This window comes from Notechis scutatus, chromosome 1 (assembly GCF_049901735.1).
Source record: "Notechis scutatus isolate UNSWTSFEM ecotype Mainland chromosome 1, rNotScu1.2, whole genome shotgun sequence".
NCBI classification, from domain to species: Eukaryota; Metazoa; Chordata; class Lepidosauria; order Squamata; family Elapidae; genus Notechis; species Notechis scutatus.
Window position 1 is genome coordinate 327,231,777 of NC_142009.1, and position 21,254 is coordinate 327,253,030.

General features: G+C 41.7%; 1 protein-coding gene across 1 annotated transcript in view; it reads left to right on the plus strand.

Moving 5' to 3' along the window:
- LOC113420945 (nuclear receptor ROR-beta-like) overlaps positions 1–21,254 on the plus strand; it is a 53,002-nt gene that overhangs the window by 27,754 nt on the left and 3,994 nt on the right. Inside the window, exons 2-9 of the mRNA XM_087952634.1 lie at positions 5,556–5,641; positions 8,389–8,530; positions 10,182–10,595; positions 13,658–13,779; positions 15,161–15,293; positions 16,238–16,345; positions 18,437–18,547; positions 20,162–20,274. Coding sequence (XP_087808760.1) covers positions 5,556–5,641; positions 8,389–8,530; positions 10,182–10,595; positions 13,658–13,779; positions 15,161–15,293; positions 16,238–16,345; positions 18,437–18,547; positions 20,162–20,274 — 1,229 coding nt within the window. The remainder of the gene's footprint in view (positions 1–5,555; positions 5,642–8,388; positions 8,531–10,181; positions 10,596–13,657; positions 13,780–15,160; positions 15,294–16,237; positions 16,346–18,436; positions 18,548–20,161; positions 20,275–21,254) is intronic.

Here is a 21,254-nt window from a genome sequence, read left to right on the forward strand (position 1 = left end):
AGAGCGAAAAATGGTCATAAGTCACTTTTTCAGGGCCATTATAACCTTGAATGGTCACTAAATGAACCGTTGTAAGTTGAGGACTACCTGTATAGGTTCACCATGTAGAAGGCAGCCTCCCCTGCTCTGTAGGGTGGACACAAGGACAGTTTTTCCCCCGAAAGCCATCCCTCTGCTAAACAAATAATTCCCTCAACACTGTCCAACTATTTATAAAGTCCGCAGTACTATTACTGTTAATCTTCTCATCACTCTTATCACCCATCACCTCCCACTTGTGACTGTGTGACTGTAACTTTGTCGCTTGTATCCTTACGATTTATACTGACTGTTTCCTAGTATGATTTGATTACTTATTTGTACCTTATGACTATCATTAAGTGTTGTACCTTATGTTTCTTGACTCTTGACGAATGTATGTTTTCTTTTATGAGAGCATTTGCACCAAGACAAATTCCTTGTAGGTCCAATCACACTTAACCAATAAAGAATTCTATTCTATTCTATTCTATTCTATTCTATTCTATTCTATTCTATTCTATTCTATTCTATAGCAGTGTGACAACAAGGCCGAGACGATGCATTTGAGTATCCTTCTGTGGTAGGAAAGGGACTGGGGGCAATACAACAGCCACCGCCAGTGTGCAGCTGAAATTCCCTCCTCCCCAGATAGCAATGGCAGCTCTGCCCACGGATTTCACTAAAACAAATCCATGCCACTGTATAATTGCTTGCAATAAACTTAGTCACTCGGCGAAACAATCATGCCCAGCAGAATGATGCCCCTTGTGCAAGGCCGGCCTTTTGCAATGCGTTGAGGAAAAAAAAGAAAGCACCGTTTCTATTTCTAAAGATCTTCTCTCAGTTGGGCAACTCTTTGTTGGCATCTAATGGTCTTGTTGTGGGTGCCTAAAGGATGATTTGGCCCTGCCCCAGAAATTGTGTTTACACATAGATTTAACAGGCTCAGGAAAATAAGCAGGGATGCTTTTCTCAAATGTGTAAAGCTTGGCTAGCGTTAAGCTTCACTATTTTTTTTTTTTTTTTGTAGGTAGGTGTTTTGATAAAATGCATCCTGATTGATGAATTTATGTCATGTCAAGTGCATGCAGAGAACGATTCAGTTGGCCAAATTAAATGTTGCATAAACAAAGTCAGTGTGTGTGCAAGTGCTATCTGACTCTAGTAACAAATGCTAGATTTTGGTTCTAACTGATTTTGACTGATTTGTAGTGAGGCTGCTAGTCCTCATTATATATATATATATATATATCTTATACATTCACACATTCATTGGAGCTTAAAATCATTTTTATTCTGTGATCAGGTTTATGTTTTATTTGGTGGGTGAACTCTCTTTTTCTTATCTTTTTTGAGAGAGAAAAATGCCCATCACTTTTTTTCATTTTGGGTAGGAGAAAGAAAATAAAAAATTATATAGAAAGAGCAACTTGAAATTGTGATTCCACGCATCCGTGAACACTGTTTGAGCATTGTTGTCTTGTTTTTTTTTTCCAGAAGTGACTTACACAAACACACACACCGCAGTCCTTCCCGTCGATATAACTATTAGCTACTGCTGTGTGTTTTTTAAGGAGCAACTCTGAGGTTGCTCCTTCTAGGTTCACCTGAAATGTAGCAATAATCCTGTTAGTTCTATACACTAGAGATTTTTTTCCATCTTTCCCCTTTTTTTGCTATGTGTTTAAAAAGCTGAAAATGTTGTCGCCTAGCAGGGTGATATACCTTCTGGAGTCTGATTATGAGTTTTGTTAAGTTATCTGAGTACTGTGGGAATAGTGATTCAACAAGAGATCTTTGTCTGATTCAAATTGGATTTTGATATGCTAATAATTGAAATAACAGGAGAATTTACGGGGGGGGGAGAACACCTCCAAATATTAACCTCAAGTAAAAAGAAACATTGGTTGAAATGACAGCAGAATAAAAGTGGAAATGGCTTTGAGCAAGAGAATGGGGATGGATTGAAAAACTGAAGAGTTTATGAATGAATTATTAGAAAAAATAATGTAAGTACATAAGAAGGGCTTTTCTAGAGTTAAAAAAAAGAACTTTTAGTCTAGCGTTCTGTTTCTAGCTGACAGATAACCTTCCACTGTTGCATATACTATATTATTCAGAGGTAAAGTGCCTCTAACCATGGAAGTTCCATTGGGTTACATCTAAAAATAAAAGAAAGTATCAGCTGGATCTGAGTCAAGAACAGATTAAATGAAATCAGATTGGATTACTAATCTACTTAACAAAATAAATAAATACACTAAATAAATTTACTAAGAGGAAGCTGCATGCTGCATAGTGCAAGCAAGGGGGAAAAAAAACAAACCAGAGTTTTCCTTCATAGCAAAAGGGATTATGAAATTGATAATAACCCTGAGTTGTCAGATAAGATCTGGCTCTAACATTGATGATGGGATGGGCCTCCTACAAACAGGCACAAAACTTAATTTATAAATATTTCTTCATAGACTTAGGTGTCCCCAGACATTCAATGGACTTTAAAAATGGTAAGAATTTTAAATTCTCAGCTATAGTTCTGTGAGGTATAAGAACCAAATGAACCAACTTTCTAGTTAGAAAAAGTCTGATAGGACCTTGAATAAAATTCATTTGATAATTTCTAATTAACATTTTTAATAATTGGTTTGTTGGAAAAAGGGCTGCTAGATTTCTGATTTTTGGCTACCAAAGACTGACAAAACATTTTCCTGCAAACTTTTAAAAGCTCATGGTTTTCCCTTTTCCCACAGGGCTATGACTCATGTAGGCCTTGTATTCAGCCAGTATTGCTCTGTACAGGTTATGAAGCAGAAGTTGTGTGTGCAGGAAGCACGGTCATTTCTTTGTAGTATGAGGCTGCTTCTGACACCAGAAAGGATCTCTCATTATCCCGCTAATATTAACCAATATAGTGGAATAATGGAATAGTGGCTAGGGTTTTGGTGCTCACTAGTCCAACACATGAAAGCCACATGAAAGCCAACACATGAAAGTCCAACACATGAAAGCCAACACTAGTCCAACACATGAAAGCCACAGGCCATAGCATCGACTTCAATGGCACCAAAACCCTAGCCACTATAGAAAACCCCAGCCACAGAATTATCAGAGAAGCCATAGAGATTGAAAAAAGACCTGAAAGCATGAATAGAAGAGATGATTCCACCAGACTGTCAATTATTTGGAAGCCTGCACTCACAAACAAAAAAAATCTCCACACCACAAGCCAGGCAAACACCTGGGCACAAACAGATCCCCCCTGATACCTCCAGCTCAAACACACCCCAACCAGATGAAACCTAGCTTCCTAATAAATGATAGCCGTCCGTTTACTCAGAGCCAAGCCGCACTAAAAGCCTCCAATACAGGAAACACAATGTTGCCAGCCAATCAAGACAAAAAAAGCTACAAAACAGACAGAAGATATTAGAAACACCAATCAAGCAGAACACAGCAAACTCCAAGACCAATAAACACAGACCAAGACTCCCAACCAATCAGGATGAAGAAAAAACCATTCTGGCACAGCAGTAGGCTAGCACCAAATTTAAAATAGAAACGGCTGTGAAAGTCTGACTCACAGACGAACACAATACAGCCTGATGATGGCAGATGAGATTCTGCCGAAACGTTGCTACAACTTTAAAAGCACAACTATAATGAGGTGGGAAAATACCCAAACAAAGCTGAATACCATACATATAAATACCCGCGAAAACTTAAGAAAACAAACATATATGCGTATATACATATGTGGGGGTGAATATATAACTCTGTGTGTGGGCGTGAACACCCACTTACATTTATTCTCAGGTTATTGGTAATTTAAAAGCAATAGGAAACTACAGGAAGATTTTAAAAAAGAAAAATAAATAAGCTATTTTTCCTTTCCTTTCTTTTTCCTTTTCCTTTCCCATTTTTCTATTTTTCTTTTTACATGATTACAGTGAAATAGAATCTTGAAAAATGAAAAGCAGTGGTGACATCAATATTAATACATGTTCAGAGATTTCTCATTATTTCTTAAGAAGATGCAATAAACTTAGTTCTTTTCCTTTAATTAATTAACAAATGAAAGATGAATTTTAAATATTAGGATAACTATAAACTGCCTATAACTGGCACCAAGATTTGTTTTTTGTGTCGTTTTCTATCTTTTTTCCCACCTTTATGTAGCTATTGATGTTGTCCTGTCCAATGTTTTCCTAAATAAATAAAACATTAATTCTTAACAACAACAAAAATGAACAGGGAGATTAAAAAGCAAATGCTATGAAGTGTTTGCAATGTGTTCTAACCGAATTGAAATCATGAGGGCTTAACTTTGCTCACTTTCCGCTTTTTAAAATATCTCATCATTTGGACTATTATGAGAACTTCTAGGCTGATTTTGGAAATTGGTACAAAATCCCATGTTTGTACTGTTCATACTCCATACTGTACTCTTCTTTGGCCAGAAAAAATCTGCATCAGGCACGAGCCCCCTCCACGGGGAACTGATGTGGAGTTTGTGCTCTTGGAGGCTTGAGTGGGATCTGTTCTTTATTATTCCCCATTGTGGTTGCTTTATTCTTCTATTTTGGCAGGCTCAGAGACACAGATTGGGCAAGGAGGGAGATTGGGAGATCTCAGTGGCCAAGATTGTTTGTTTCTCTTCCCTGTCTTTATCATACTTGTAGGCCACTATGTTAGTTTGTTCAAAGTACTCGATTGCCCCCTCCTGGCCTTAGATGGACTTACATCCCCTTTAATTGGAAGTGGATTCTAATTAATACTAATTACTAAATACTATTAGTATAAATTAGTTACTATTTATTTATTTATTTATATTTGTTTAGTATAAAAGATACTAATTAAGATGTGATGTTAATAAGAACAGTTGCACATTTTTGAGCCTATTTTCTAAAGCACCTGAAGGCCAGACAAGGAATAATGGATGGAAACTGAACAAGCAGAGATTTAACCTGGAAATAAGGAGAAACTTTCTGACAATGAGAACAATCAACCAATGGAACAGCTTGTCCTCGGAAGTTGTGGGAGCGTCATCACTTGAGATTTTCAAGAAGAGATTGGACTGCCATTTGTCAGAAATAGTGTAGGGTCTCCTGGTTAGGCGGGGGGTTGCACTAGATGACCTACAAGGTCCCTTCCAACTCTGATTATCTGTAAATCTGCCTACTGTGGTATAGCTAGACCATTAATAGTTTCTTGGTTTAACTGTAAATATGCCTCCTTCAAAAAAAATACTGTAATTTCTACAAATCCAGCAGAGGCTAAATAGGAAAAGGTGAGCCAAAATGGTCAGTTAGCAGCCTCCGGTGGTTATTTCCTTTGAGAGCTCGTGTTATTTCTCTTTTTTTCATCTGCTTTCTTCGCTCTCTCCCTGTCTCCCACACATACACATGTACAAAATCATACATTCAACGCATGTTCAGAAGGTGTTTTTTTTTCATTTTTGAGTGTATTTTAAATTTAAAACATTGATTAATACTGCCAATGAAATTCAGCTTTTCATTCTTCTCTTCCTCCTACAGCACAAATTGAAGTTATCCCTTGTAAGATATGTGGGGACAAGTCTTCAGGGATTCACTATGGAGTCATCACCTGTGAAGGATGCAAAGTAAGTTGGAAGCCTGGGAGTGCTTTGGGTGAAGGAGTGAACAGCTTACCAACTTTGCAACCTGCTCAGAACACAACTGTACTTGACCATAGAGAAATTAAACCTACTAACTTTTATGAAACTTCCATATCAATGTATATAGCCCATAGCTAACGTCTGTTCTTAACCACCCTTTAATGATCTCAGAAAAACTAATAAATAAATACTATCAATATGAGGATAATGTCAATTGAAACCTAGTACACCTGGAACATCAGATTGGCAAAGGATGATATATTGCAAATATTATAATAGAAACAGATTTACCATTATCTAAAATCTTTTTAGTAGGACTTCATTAGTAATTACAAAGCGTTTAAAGGTCATGTAATCTCCAAAACACCATATGTAACACGGTACCCATTTTTGTGACACATTCCAGGCCCCAAATCATTTACACCCCAAAGATGTTTACGTTTTGTTGACCTATTAAGAATAATATGTCACCCTGAGATGTAAAAATTTCACATTCTAATTTAAATGGATTTGATTTGTTTCTGTTCATTAAAAAATATGAACAGAATTGTTTGCTAAACCAAACCTTTTTATATAAAAAGAGAAGCTTTTATAAAAACGGCAACTATTAGAAATAGAAAAATTACAATGAATTTAGTTGTGGCAAGAAAATTGGAAAGATTAAATCTTAGAAAAGAATCCCTAAATATGTTTCTTTCTTTGAAGATTATTCAGAATTACGTAAAATGCTGTTCTTGGCTAGTTCTAGTTATAGGAGCCAATGATCCTTTGTTAAAAAGCACAAACAGTATCTGTTTTGAGTATTTAAGCTTTAAACCACTTAAGTCAGTGGTTGGCAACCCAGCAGCACCTTTAGATATGATGATGTCCATTATACTTCAAAGAGTGCAGGACTTCAAAGTTTTTATAATTTCTCTGAATGGCCAACCTCTCACAAGATTGGTAAATCATGATGGATTGTATGCAAGAGTTTTGGAACTTTGGGAATCTTAGATTGAAAATCCATAAGCGATTTTAGGAGAGTTGGATTCCTCACAGGACATCTTGGAAGAATCTGGTAAGATTTAGAAATTGTGTAAGATTGGGGGTAGTTTGAGAAAGGGGGCACTCAGGACCAGGATGGCTACCACACCCTGGTTCAAGGCAATTTCTCTGCCTTGATGTTAAGATTTTCTAGAAGAGGCTGTAATACTGTTTGGAGTGCAATTAGTGTGTACTTCAGCTGTTCTAAAGATTTGGGAAACCCTTATTAAGAGAAGCTTGTCTAAGCTCCTTTTAGAGATAATCTTCTACCAACAGAAGTAAAGTCTTCTTTTTAAAATAGGAGGTTTGCCTCTACAGATGAGTTGTTGTTTTCTTTTGCTACTCTGTGCGTGAATTAGCCGCAATATTGACATCCATTTTAATTTTTTTCTTATGTTTCATTCATATTTTATTTTGCTTATTAATTCACTTATTCCATTTTTATGCCACCCACCTTTTCCCTATAAAATGATTCATATGGTTTTTAGGATAATTGGCTAGTTTGCCCTAGACATATTTTATAGGGAAATAGAATATGGTATCCATCAAATAAATACATTGGCACGCAAGGTTGAATAATATTGGTCTGTCCAAAAAAAAAAAAAAAAACAACCCCAGAGGTCTGGGTAGCACTTTTGCTGACTAAAAACAACCCTCTGCATACATAACCAGACTATGATGGTTTTCCTTTTCCTTCACTTCTTTTTTCCTTTTCCTTCACTCCCCAACCCCTTGTTTAAACCCTCCAACAGTCCAATCATTCTGTGCATCTAATGAAATGAGCTGCAGCTCACAACAGCTTATGCTTTTTAGTAACACGTGTTACAGTGGAATTAGGGCTGGAACCTTGGAGGTCTTCTAGTCCAGGCAAGGCAGGAGCTTTATATCATTGCAGTCAAATGATTGTCTGGTCTATTTAAACAAAAAAAAAAAAACTCCAGTGATGGAGCACCCATAATTCTGAGAGGCAAACTATTCCGTTGATTAATTGTTCTCACCGTCAGAAGATAGTTGGAAAAGGTGCTATCAGACTCCTTCTAATCTCTTGTTTAAAACTTTTTGATTTTTTTAATTCAAAAAGTTAAAATACAACCTCCCCCCCCCTCCCCAAAAAAAACACCAATATATTTTTTTACATAACCAAAAGAAAAATAAACAAGACATTGGAAAAAATGCATTAAGAAAAAGGACACAAACATATACATTATCTCCCCAAGTTGAATACTGTATTCAGACTCCCTAATCAGCACAATACTCACCCTGCAGAGTAGGAAAGGATGAGAAGATCTGGCTGGAGTTACTCATAGGCTCTGCATGGAAAACTTGGTCCTGCATCCTCCCATTCACCATCCAGCTCTGAGAAACAAGGTAATAGAGTTGGAAGGGGCTTCGGAGGCCTTCTAGTCCAACCCCCTGCTTAGGCAGGAAACCCTATACCATTTCAGACAAATGGCTGTCCAATCTCTTCTTAAAAACGTCCAGTGTTGAAGCATTTACAACTTCTGGAGGCAATTGTTCTGAATTGCTCAAGTCTCTGTTCCTCTTTGAATTCTTGAGACAACGGCCAATGATGCAGTTCATTTGAAGATCCTTTGGAATGGGCCGTAAGTGTCGCACAGCCATAGCTGCCACCCAGCCGTCTTCCGTAATATGGAGTCCCCCAGTTTGTTGCAAATCTGAGCATATATATTCCTCCTTTTTTTCTGCAGGGTTTTTTCCGCAGAAGCCAACAGAATAACGCCACTTACTCTTGCTCGCGGCAGAGGAACTGCCTGATCGACAGGACCAACCGAAATCGGTGTCAGCACTGCCGACTGCAGAAGTGCCTGGCCCTGGGCATGTCCCGTGACGGTGAGTGCTGGATTTAGTCTGGCAGGTGAAAACCGGTGAGCCAGTGTGGGAACAACGTCAGAATGGCTCAGGATTAGAAAAGGAGAGGAAGGATCCTGGAGGCGGCAAACAGGGTTTTAAACATGGGTGCAGGAAGCCACAAGTTCCTCCACGAAGCGTGTCGGATGTAAGCTAATCTAGGAGTTTAGTTGGTCATTGTGGTCTGAAATGGCATAGGGTCTCCTCTCCTGCATGAGCAGCGGGTTGGACTAGAGGACCTTGAAGGTCCCTTCCACCTCTGTTAATCAGAAAGAGATCCTAGAGTTTAGGCAGGAAAACAAGGGAGTTCTAATTTTTCTGTACCGCAGTGCCATCTCTGGCCAAAAGGAAATATTGCAGTTTCAGATTCATCATGTTGCGCCAGCACAGGTAGTTCTTGACTTCCGACAATTGAGCCCCAAATTTCTGTTGTTAAGCGGGACGGTTGTTAAATGAGTTTTGCTCCATTTTATTAGCTTTCTTGCCACCATTGCTAAATAAAGCACTGCGGTTGTTAAGTAACATGGTTGTTAAGTGAATCTGGCTTCCTTATTGACCTGAGTTGTCAAAAGGTGATCGTGTGACCCTGGTACATTGCAACCGTCATAAATATGAGTCAGTTGCCAAGAATCTGAATTTTGATCACATGACCGCAGGGATGCTGCAATGATCTTAAGTGTGAAAAATGGTCGTCACTTTTTTCAGTGATGTTGTAACTTTGCACAGTCCCTAAATGAACTGTTGTAAATTGAGGAATACCTGTAGGCCTTGATTTACGAACATAATGGAGCCTACCCACCATGGTTGTAAGTCGTGATGGTTGTAAAGCAGGTCACCCACAAGACCAGCCTATTTTTATGACCTTTTTTGGCAGTTGTCATTAAGCAAGCGCTAAAGTGTCACCCAAACCATTGTGGTGTGTCACCGTTGACACGCGTGTCCTAGGTTCACCATCACTATTCTAGCTCTTTAGGAGAGCTCAACAGTCTTCATCCCTGGTGGTTCAGTGGTTAGACTGTTGCATTGCAGCTAATTCTGCCGACAGCCTGCAATTCGAATCTCACCAGGCTCAAGGTTGACTCGTCCTTCCATCTTTCCGAGGTTGGTAAAATGCAGACCCAGTTTGTTGGGGACAATATGCTGACTCTGTAAACCATTTAGTGAGGGCTGTAATGGCAATAGCACTTAGACTTATATACTGCTTCACAGTGCTTTATAGCAGGGGTCTCCAACCTTGGCAACTTTAAGCCTGGAGGACTTCAATTCCCAGAATTCCCCAGCCAGCAAATCTGTCTGGGAAATACTGGGAGTTGAAGTCCTCCAAGCTTAAAGTTGCCACGGTTGGAGAACCCTGCTTTATAGCCCTCTCTAAGCGGTTTACAGAGTCAGCCTCTTGCCCCCAACAATCTGGGTCCTTATTTAACTCACCTTGGAAGGATGGAAGGCTGAGTCAACCTTGACCCTGGTGAGATTTGAACGGCCAAATTGCAGGCAGCTGGCAGTCAGGAGAAGTAACCTGCAGTGCTGCATTCTAGCCACTGCACCACTGTGGCTCTGTAAGGCGGTGTATAAGTGCTATTGCTATCCTCACGCTTGGTTTTGCTTGCTTTGTTTTGCCCTAATTGGCTTGCAGCAGTAAAATTCGGCCGCATGTCGAAGAAGCAGCGGGACAGCCTCTATGCCGAGGTCCAGAAACACCAACAAAGCCAAGAACAAAGCGTGGGAACCAAGGACGACCCAGAGACCATGTCGAGGGTCTACACCACCAGCGTGAGCAGCGGACTCTCTGACCTGGATGACATCTCCATGTTGTCGGACAGCTTCCTCTTTGATTTTCCCCTGAGCCCTGACGGGAACAGCAGCTACTACAACCTGGATCTCCTAACCTCAGCGCAGCCATCGCCCGACCAGTCCAGTATCGACGTCAGTGACACCAAGTTCATTAAGCAGGAGTCCATCTACGAGCTCATGCTGGAACCTAGCCTCTTTCCTCATGGTCCCCTTGAAAGCAACGCGCTGACTTCAGACATCTCAGCGATGGAAATGGGTTAGTATAATGCTCTCTCTGCTTGCAGCAGTCAAATCTCTTCCAACACACAGGAGGAGGGATAAAGGCCACTGCTAGCCATTATAAAGGCTGCTAGTGTTATCCATGCTGTATCAGCACCTATTTGCCCTCTCTGCGTTCATGCATGCTTCTAGTCCTGATCGTTCTTTGACACTTTAACAATTTTAAAAGAGTTAAGCTATCTGCAGCGCAAGAACTGGAAATAACCCTAAAACCGGTTTTTGTTCTTTCTGACTATATTTGCTAGAAGTCAGTGGTCCAAATTCCTTGTATTTTGAGGTGGGAAACATCTAAAAACCGTTGTCTGTGCTATCAAAGGGAGCAAACAGTTTAAAAACAAAACAATCACATAATATTTCCTAAGCTAACCACATTGCTTCATTGACTTGCTCACTAAGGCCAGATCACCAAAGAATTAAATATAATCGCTGAACTGTCCAGTTTTAGGCTGATTGCATGTGCATTGAACTGGCTTTTAAGTAGTTTACTCGAGCGTAACAAGCAATTGCAGATAGCCCTCAATGTGTCTGACTATAATTGCAGGTAGCCCTCAATGTGTCTGACCATAAGTGAACCTGGCATTACAGTCAGAAGTCATGGCAGTTGTTAAGAAGGTCACCACATGACCGCGCCCAATTTTATGACACTTTTGTGGCAGTTGTGAAGCAAACACTTTCATAAGCAAACAAATGTGGTAGTTTCTTAAGAGAACACTATGCTCTTTAAACAAACCCATTGTAATCAATGGGTGTTTTTTGCCAGAAACTAAAAGTAAATACTGGAAATCAGCAGAGCCTGCCAAAAATCCCAGTCAAATGATTGCAACACTGCAACTGGCCATAAAGGTGAGCCAGTTGCCAAGTGCCTGAAATGCAGTCGCGTGACTGTGTTGGGGAGGGGAGAGGAATGCCCATTGGAACTCTGCAAGCCGGTCGTAGGTAGCTCTGGTGAGGTCCGCCGTAACTTCAAACAGTCTCTAAGCAGCCAGTCATTAAACACATACACACAACAGGGAGAGAGTTGGTGGGTGGAACTGCATACATTCCTGCAACATTTACAAGGAGATTGTGGTTTTGAGAGAGTGACATCCAAACCCCAAAACAGAGCATGGGTAATTATAGTCCCCAATAGTCCAAAAGTCCAGTTGTCCAGAGGATTGATCAACTGGTCCAGGGTAAAATTGCCGAGGCTCAGGATGCAAACAGAATAACAAATGCAGGAACACAGAGTCGAGGTTGGTGCAGGTGGTTTTTAAAGTGAAGAAGATGCCAACTTTTAGTGGGTGTTGTAATATCTAACACCTAAGCGAGATGGGCAGCATACAAGTCAGAAAGAAAGAAAAGAAAGAGAGAGAGAGAGAGAGAGAGAGAGAGAGAGAGAGAGAAAAAAGAAAGAAAGAAAGAAAGAAAGAAAGAAAGAAAGAAAGAAAGAAAGAAAGAAAGAAAGAAAGAAAGAAAGAAAGAAAGAAAGAAAGAAAGAAAGAAAGAAAAAGAAAGGCATGCATATCGGACCTTGGAGATAGGCAAAGAGAAGCAACATAAGTTGGGATTCCACAATGAGACTTCATTGTTGTGTCTGAGTTCCTGTCTGTGCCATTTTATACCGAACAGCAATCAAGCAGTTATTTTTAACTTTCCCTCTCGCATTCACATCTGTCTCTGGACTGTGCAATCTCTTCTGCAAATCCCTCCTTAATGGCTTTCCTAATGTCAGCTCTAAATCCTTTTAAAGTTGGTCTCTTGGCTAAGCTCTTCAGAGTTTCCAATGTGCCCTCCAGCTGGGTGATCTTTCAGAACAGAGTTTGAGAAACCTTGGCAATTGGAAGGTGTGTGGACTTCAATTCCCAGACTTCCCCAGCCAACCATGGCTGGCTGGGAAATTCTGGGAGTTGAAGTCCACACATATTTATTAGGTTGCCAAGGTTGAGAAACCTTCCTTTCCTACCTGCTGCAATTGATCGCCAACCAGATCTTCTGGATCAAGCCTCGCCACCTCTGAATCTGAGGAGGAGGCCAATGCAGCATCCCCAAAAGATGGGTGATGCCTGATTTTAGGGGTGGAACAAATGCCTTGGGAGCAGAGATCTTGAATTTAATTCCTGAGATCTGGCTATCGCTGATGGGAAAGACACTTGTGAATCATCCTGAAGATGCAGCTAATCAGAATAGATCATGCTAATAACTGACCTTATGTTCTTGACTTCTGCCTAATCCATTTATCTTGCTTTGGTGTTTAGCATCAGCTCCTCTTCTGATTGCAGTATCTATTCGTACTCAGTTACTCAGTCATGTAACTGTAAGCAATGATCATACAGTGATTAGTGGGATTATTCCTGCCCCCATCCTCCACCCCTTCCTTCTCTGCCTTTCCCCACATTTGATAGTTGGCATGCAGAGGTGCCAAATATTTTGTGCTTCTGAGTTTATGACATGACATGACATATTGAGATGGGTTATATGCTGGATAGATGTTGGAGTTTAAACCCACTAAAATGTTGCTTTCTGACTCATAACGGTTAGATACTGTAATCAAAAGAAGAGCTCAAGGTGGCAAACATATCCAACACACCTTCCTATTTTCCCACAACAACCATCCTGTGTGAGATGGTTTGGGCTGAGAGAAATTGACATTCCCACAGTCACCCAGCTGGCTTTCATAGCTACGGCTAGTCTTGAACTCACGGTCTCCCGCTTTCTAGTCTGGCGCCTTAAGCCACTAGACCAAACTGGCTTTATATTTATATATATTTTTTAATTTCATGTTCAATTTCAGGATATTTCTTTTGGGTTGGTTGAGATACTCATCTAAATCCATTCATAAAAGAATCCCAAAATAATGAATGAATCAATATGAATCAGTCAATCAGATAATGCAAAGAATCATTTAATGCAAAACCAGGAGGCTGTTTTTTCTCAAACAACAGTCTTAACAGTACTGTGATTTCCGTATGACCTTTGTGAGACAGTCAGAGCTGCCAAATAATTTTCCGGTTTGGCGACAGAGCACAATGCTTAAGAACCTTTGCAATGTTGCATTCCCAGAGCGCCTAGCCCAGAATGTGGTGAAGTCGCACCTTGAGACATCGCAGTACACCAGCGAGGAGCTGCAGCAGTTCGCTTGGGCACTCTACTCTCAGGAGGAGATAAGGACCATGCAGAACACAGTAAGTACTTCCTGCAAGATTGGGTTAGGAATCCCTCTTAGTCTGAGCTACTAGTGCAAGGGTGGGCAACTATGGTACCTTTACAACCTGGTTCAGGAATTCTGGGAGTTGAAGTCCACAGATCATAAAGGGGCCATAGTTGCCCACCCCTGTGCTAGAAGTGTCACAAAACCAGGTTGGAGAAAACATACTTAGTGGATTGTCCATAGCAAGGTATACTGCTTCTAGACATGGAGCTTCTGTTTAGCTGCCATTATAACAACTGTGAGATGTCCCAGGGCATGGCACAAAGGCAACACAGTCAGATAAACAGTAAGAGTCCCTTTATTATCTCCAACTTTGCCCCCAATGTCCAGTTTACCTTCTGGGTTGGAGAAAAACTCTCCCAGGAACAGTCTTTGACTGCATAAAATTAAGTCCAAAACATGAGCAACACAAACTGTAACTTAAAGTCCAAACAAACCAAACTGAAGTAATTAGTTTGGCAGGGCAGAAGCAAGAATTTCAGGTTTGAAGGCAAAACTCACATGGTTGGGAAGATGCCAGGAACACAGATAAGCCACGACAACACAGGATAAAGTCACTTTTGCTCCCAGCAGCCTGCCGCACGCAGCCTGCCTTTCTTATAAACTTTCATTCCCAGGTGTGGCTAATGAAGGGAATCAGGGCCCTTTCCTCCCCCGTAAGCCACGCAACCCACATTGCTCTCTTCTCCGTTCCTCCCTGTGTGCCCTAGAATGAAGAGCGGGCAGGCATGGGTCTTCCTCTGAACTCCTTCTCCCTTGTTCTATCTTTTCCCTGCTGCCCAGCTGGACATTGTCCTTCCCCAGCCTCCTCCACAGCCAATGGCCACACTCCCACTCCCTGTCAGCTGTCCGGCTTCCTCCTCGGATTCAGACTCCAACGGGGCCATGACAAACTGTTATTCTGAAGGCATTTTTGAGTGGCCAAAAAAAGTCAAAATGGTGGTCACAACTGTGCAATGGATGTCCTACCCCTTTTCTATGCATCACATGCATAGAAAGGACAGGGCTTCAATCATGTGGTGGTGGCCACTTCTTTGACTTTTGTGATGCCCCTCCCCCCATACACGCCGACAGTACTTTCCATTTTCTAATGGAAAGCACTATTGCAGGAGTCTCCAACCTTGGCAACTTTAAGCTTCAACTCCCAGAATTCCCCAGCCAGCAAAGCTGGTACTATTAGATCTCTTCGATCTGGCCATTACTTGCCCCAACGCTAGGCTGGTGCCAGGATGGAGGTTCATCTCAGCCTTGGGACCCAGAAGGAATGAGGGCCGTGTGCATATAATCGCTGTGTGTCATCAAGCATTCAACACTGTTCATATTAATGAACATTTCTCCCGTCTGTTGCTCTGCAGAACTGCGAGGTGATGTGGCAAGAGTGTGCCGTCCAGATCTCCAATGCCATCCAGTACATCGTGGAGTTCGCCAAGCGCATTGATGGCTTCATGGAGCTGTGCCAGAATGACCAAATCATTCTTCTCAAAGCAGGTAAGAGAGTTGGGGTTAGTTTTCTTTAGATCCGGGTTTCCAAACCTTGGAACCTTAAGACGCATGGACTTCCAATTCTCAGAATTGCCAAGATCGGAAAACCTGGTTTGGATTTTGGGGTTAGGGTTTGTTTAGATCAGGGTTTCCCAATTAAGATGCATGGACTTCCCAACTTTAGCAACATTAAGACATGCTGGCTGGGGGATTCTGGGAGTTGGAAGACCACATGTCTTAGAGTTGTCAAGGTTGGAAACCCTGATTTGGTGGTTGTTTAAGAAATAAGAGAAACTGGGCATAGAGTGTAAAGGGGCATTTTGTGGGGCATCAAAAAAAAAAGTCAAGATGGGGTCATGCTCATGTGAGTGAAACCCTAATCTTTGTGGAGGAGGAGAAGTAGATCAGATCACTTGCAGAAGGAAGCTTCTGTTCTGTTCCTTCTCCAAGGACACATGTGATTGGACAAGTCAATGCAATCCTGATAGACATTTTGATAAGAAACTTGGGAGCATCTCGTTACTGGGTAGGCAGGGGGTTCAAATTGTCAAGGAAAGGGAGCAGAGATGGGAGATGAAGACACCTTTGCCCCATGCTACTTACTGCTGAAATTTACTACTTCATGGCTTGAAGTAGCTAATAGTCTAAGATACCGCTAACCTCCTCCTTCTCCTTTTCTCCCTTTTTTTGGCTTTGTCTTCTGCTCCATCCACTCCTTTCTTCTGCCTTCAATTCTTCACCTTTCCACATTTCTGATTACATGTACCATTGATATCAATTAATAATACGGAATTGTACATGTGGACTTGGTGGGTGGACTTCCTTTTCTCTACTTCCCCCACCCTTCCTTTTTCCTGATTGTTCTTCTTGCAACTTTGGAAATATTATTCCTTCCTCCCTCCCTCGCTCCCTCCCTCCCTTCTTTTTTTGCTACCCTTGGACTTCATCAGGTTGTCTAGAGATTCTCCTCATCCGAATGACGCGGGCCTTCAACCCATTGAACAACACCGTACTTTTTGCAGGAAAATATGGCGGGATGCCGATGTTTAAGTCACTTGGTAAGAGAGCAGAGGGGGTGCCCTTCTGAAGATGTAAATGAGACATTCTGAGCTGATTGGTGGCCATCTTGGTACGATCATGTATTGCAATCCTAACCTCTTTCTGGCTAAAATGAGAGGAATTAGGTTTACCATCAAGAAGGGTGGAAATTTGAGGGGAAAATAGAGAAATTCATGGAACAGCTGATATATTCATTATGTTTATACAAATCTGCTGGGTAATTACACTATATATAATACATTGGCTGTGCTCACATACCACAGGTTGTCCACGTGAGGCATGAAAACAATCAATACAGCAGCTGTGCAATTGAAATCCATCTGTTTTTTATGTGTTTTGGTGTGATGCACATAAAAGGGAGAACAGCCTTGATTGTACAGTTGTGGCTATCATATTGATGTTTCTGACTGCCTCTCCCTGCAGACACCCAAATTAAAGACCCAGCCATTGCATTTGCAGAACGTGTTAAGCTTGGCTAGGTTAACCAGTTATTTCTTGCATGGTTTAGCACTTTGTGCAAACCTTCACTTTTTGATGTTTATGGTTTTATTCAATAATCAGGATATCAGTATGTATTCTATGAATGAACACCTTTCTTAACTTTCTGATTGCTTCTATGTGTGCTCTTTCTCACAGTATGTGCGTGCGTGCATGTTTGAGTACATAAAATAATGTATTCAATAGAATTGGAAGAATAGAATTGGAAAGGATGTAGAATTGAAGCAACTATTTATTTCAAGCAATTGGAAGAAATGTTGCAATATTTGGGGTTTTTTTAAATTAAAAGAATAGGTGGATAAATTAGACCGCCATAAAATTATGCATCGAGGCAAGTGCAGAGGGAAATAAAATTACGGATTGAGAAAATAAATGGGAGAGTTTTTGTCCTCTTCTCAAGACAATAAAACCCACTGGACTCATTTAATGAAGGTGAGGCAGGACAGGAAAAGACCCCCCTCTTTTGCATTGTGTATAACAGAACAAATAGAGTAGAATAGAATAACAGAGTTGGAAGGGGCCTTGGAGGTCTTAAGTCCAACCCCCTGCTCAGACAGGAAACCCTATACCCATGATGGTGAACCTATGGCACGTGTGCCACAGGGGGCACACAGAGCCATTTGTGCGGGCACGCGAGCCCTAGGCAAACTTACCTCATTGCGCATGCGCGCACCTTCCAGTTGATTTTCGGGCCTTTTTAGGCCTCCTGGAAATATTGGAAGTGACAAAACGGGCCCATTTTTCGGCCTCCAAAGGCTGCAGAGGCTTCCCTCGAGCCTTTGTCAGGCCGAAAAAGGCCCAACATTCAGCTGGGAGGCACGCACATGTGCAGTGCAGGTAAGAGGGTGGGGGGAGGATCACATGCGCATGTACAGAGGGCGTGTGGGGCCCCATGCGCATTGTCTTCTGGGTGCTGGCATGAGGGCATGCGCGCGTGAGCACGTGCACAATTTTTGGCACAGGAGCCCAAAAAGGTTAGCCACCACTACCCTATACTATTTCAGACAAATGGTTGTCCAATCTCTTCTTAGAAACTTCCAATGTTGGAGCATTTACAATTTCTGGAGGCAAATTATTCTACTGGTTAATTGTTCTTACTGATAGGAAATTTCTCATTAGTTCTAGGATGGTTCTCTCCTTAATTAGTTTCCATCTGTTGCTTCTTGCCCTGCCTTCAGGTGCTTTGGAGAATAGCTTGACTCCCTCTTCTTTGTGGCAGCTCCTCAGATATTGGAACATCATGCCTTTAGAAGTTTTGGAATTTTTTAATTGAATGTGTATTTATAGTCCCCCAGCTGTTTTGAAACATGTATTGGTAGTTGCATGGAGAATCAGCCTGTCAGTTGGTTATAATTATAACTCCATTGTGAGAAAAACCAGTGATTAAAATAAATTTGAAAAATTTGAAAAATATACTAGCTCACTTCTTTAACACAGTATTAAATGGAGTATATGGAAAGATACTTCTCCAGACTTTAAAATAATTGCGGTGCTGCAGAACTATTAGGTGATAGTGCATGCATTGATTTGAAAATATGAAATTATCCAACTTCATGTTCAAATCCCAACTAAACGGCTCCTTATTCCCTTAGGTTGTGATGACTTGATCAACTCCATCTTTGAGCTGGGGAAGAATCTTTGCCGACTGCAGCTGTCTGATGAAGAGGTAGCACTCTTCACTGCACTTGTCCTGTTCACACCAGGTATGTGATCAAAAGGGGAAGAAACACTGGATTAACACTTGTCACTGTCCAAAATGAATGGATAGTTGGTTTATCTAGCAGCATCAACATTTTATTCCTCTTAGCCAGTGATGACAGCTGTTTCCCAGAGTTTACAGAGTTACTGCAGACACCTGGCTGAGTCAGGATTGTCCATTCTCCAGGTAGATAGCTTGGACTTTACATGTCTGGGACTAATTCTCATTAGTTCCCATCCCATGGCCAGTAGTAAAGAATTGTGGGAGTTGAAGTCTAAAGCAGTGATCCCCAACCTTTTTTATGCCGCGGCCCGGTACCGGCATCAGGTGGGCGCTGCGGCCCGGTACCGGCATCAGCTGGGCGCCATCTTTTTTTGATGAAAAAGTGCTTCCGGTGACCTCACCGGAAGCACTTTTTCATCAAAAAAAGATGGCGGCGCCCAGCAAACCAGCGGCCCGGTAGGACTTGTTCCACGGACCGGTACCGGTCCGCGGACCGGTGGTTGGGGACCCCTGGTCTAAAGTATTTGGAAAGCACTAGTTTATTCTGGGAGATTATTGTGACTGGCAATATAGATCTTCAACATCTCCAACGGAGAGACAACTGGAACCTGCAAATGCTAGAAGGAGTACCTGGAATTTCCCATATGCCCATCAGGTTTCCTGTCACCTAACTATGTCTCTTCTGGGAAGAAATAGAACATGATTATAGAGCAGATATGGGAAGTACTGTAGTCTGTAGAACAGAGATGGGTAATATTGTTGTCTGTAGATACAGATAGTACCATAGACCAGACCTGGGCATTTTACAACACGTGGTACACATCTGGCCCACGGGCAGTTCCAGTCTTGCCCAAGGTATTGGTGGCAAAGTGTGAGGCATTTGGAGCAGGGGGACAAGAGGAGGATAGGGTGATGGCAGTGTTTGGGGGTAGGACGATGGTGGCCCTCCAAAATAGACCCAGTTTCTCATGTGGCTTCTTGGGAAAATTAATTGCCCACCCCTGCTACAGATTATAGAACAGAGATGGGTAAAAGACAATGTTAGACTGTCACTCTGATCTTCCCTACCATGGCCCTGGTGGTGCAGCAGTTAAAATGCAATATTGCAGGCAAACTCTGCCCACAGTCTGGAGTTTGATCCTTTTCCACCAGATCCTTCAAGATTTCTTAGAATCAACAGTTGTAATTCTAGTTCAAGTGAATGGCATCAGGTTGGGTAACATTTCTTGAGGGGGTTAATGTGTTATTGACATCCTCTGCAACATGTGCTCACAATTGCACACTTATTCTCTCTCACACACATATTCACAGAGTCTGGGCTTAAACATTGGTTTTAATTATGTTTTTTTTCCTCAGTAAGCCACAATAGTTGAGTTTCCATGTTCCCATAAGCCATAAACTATGTTTTTATCAGCCACACTGAATTATAGCTAGGCCTAAAATAAACAAATCATATTATGCCTTAGTGCCATTTGTGTACTTTGTGAATCTCACTTCATACACATTCACGCTTTCTGTAGAATATTTGTTATAGTTGAAAATAACAGAAAGCAGATTATTTTTCCTGCAATTTTGCAATTGTAAAAAAATTCCAACACGTGTTGTCCTTTTTCAGATCGGCCTTGGCTCTCTGAGTCCAAAAAGGTACAAAAACTCCAGGATAAACTCTACATGGCTCTCCAGCATGAGATTCAAAAGAAAAATGCCAATGAAGACAGACTTTCCAAGGTAAATATAACATTTTAAAGAGTTAAATGGGAAGGAGGCAGATTAATACACAAGAGAAACTTATTGATACACACTAGGGCTAATTCCAAGGTTTCCAAACATTCAGTAGCTATTGATGAGAAAATAAATTAAACGGAGGGAGCTCAGAACAACCTTGTTTGGCTTGAACAGGCCAAATGTTGGCCAACTTTGGAGTCCAGGGAAATGAGGGATAGATATAATGAATGGGGAACCCTTGGAGGCAGACAGGGGTGTTTGCAGGAAGGGTCAAAAAAGTCAAGATGATGGCCACAACCATGCTGTCAGAACTTTGTCTCTTTTTACGTGTGTTGACACATTACATGGCTTGATGGCATGGTTTTTTCACCTCCCTGTAGGCCCCTTAGGAGACAGATGTCATGGAATGACGTACAAAGAGAAGGCCATCTCTTTAAATTAATCCTTTAAAGGCTGGGGTGTTTCCTTAGTTCTTTTTCAGCATGCAATAGAGCCGTGATGGCAGACCTATGGGACACGTGCCACAAGTGGCAGGCAGAGCCATTTGTGCTGGCATACGAGCCGCAGGTAAACTTACCTCACCAGGCATACAGCTGATTTTTTCCCCCGGTTGGTTTGAGGCCTTTTTCGGCCTCCCAGAGACTTGGAAAAAGCCTCTGCAAGGCTTTTCAGGACAAATTATAGGTCCATTTCGTCACTTCCTGTAATACCGGAAGTGAAGAAACGGGCCTATAATTCAGCTTGAAAAACCTTGCAGAGGCTTTTTCCAAGCCTCTGGGAGGCCGAAAAAGGCTTCAAACCAGCTGAAAAATCAGCTGTGAGGCGCAATGCAGGTAAGGGGGTGGCGGGAGGGGGGGATTATGCGTGCATGAGCAGGGGGCGTGGGGAGGGGGCGTGCATTGCATTCTGGGTATTGGCACGCAAGGGTGTGTGCGCTGGTGCGCATGCAATTTTTGGCACAGAAGCCCAAGAGGGTTAGCTAC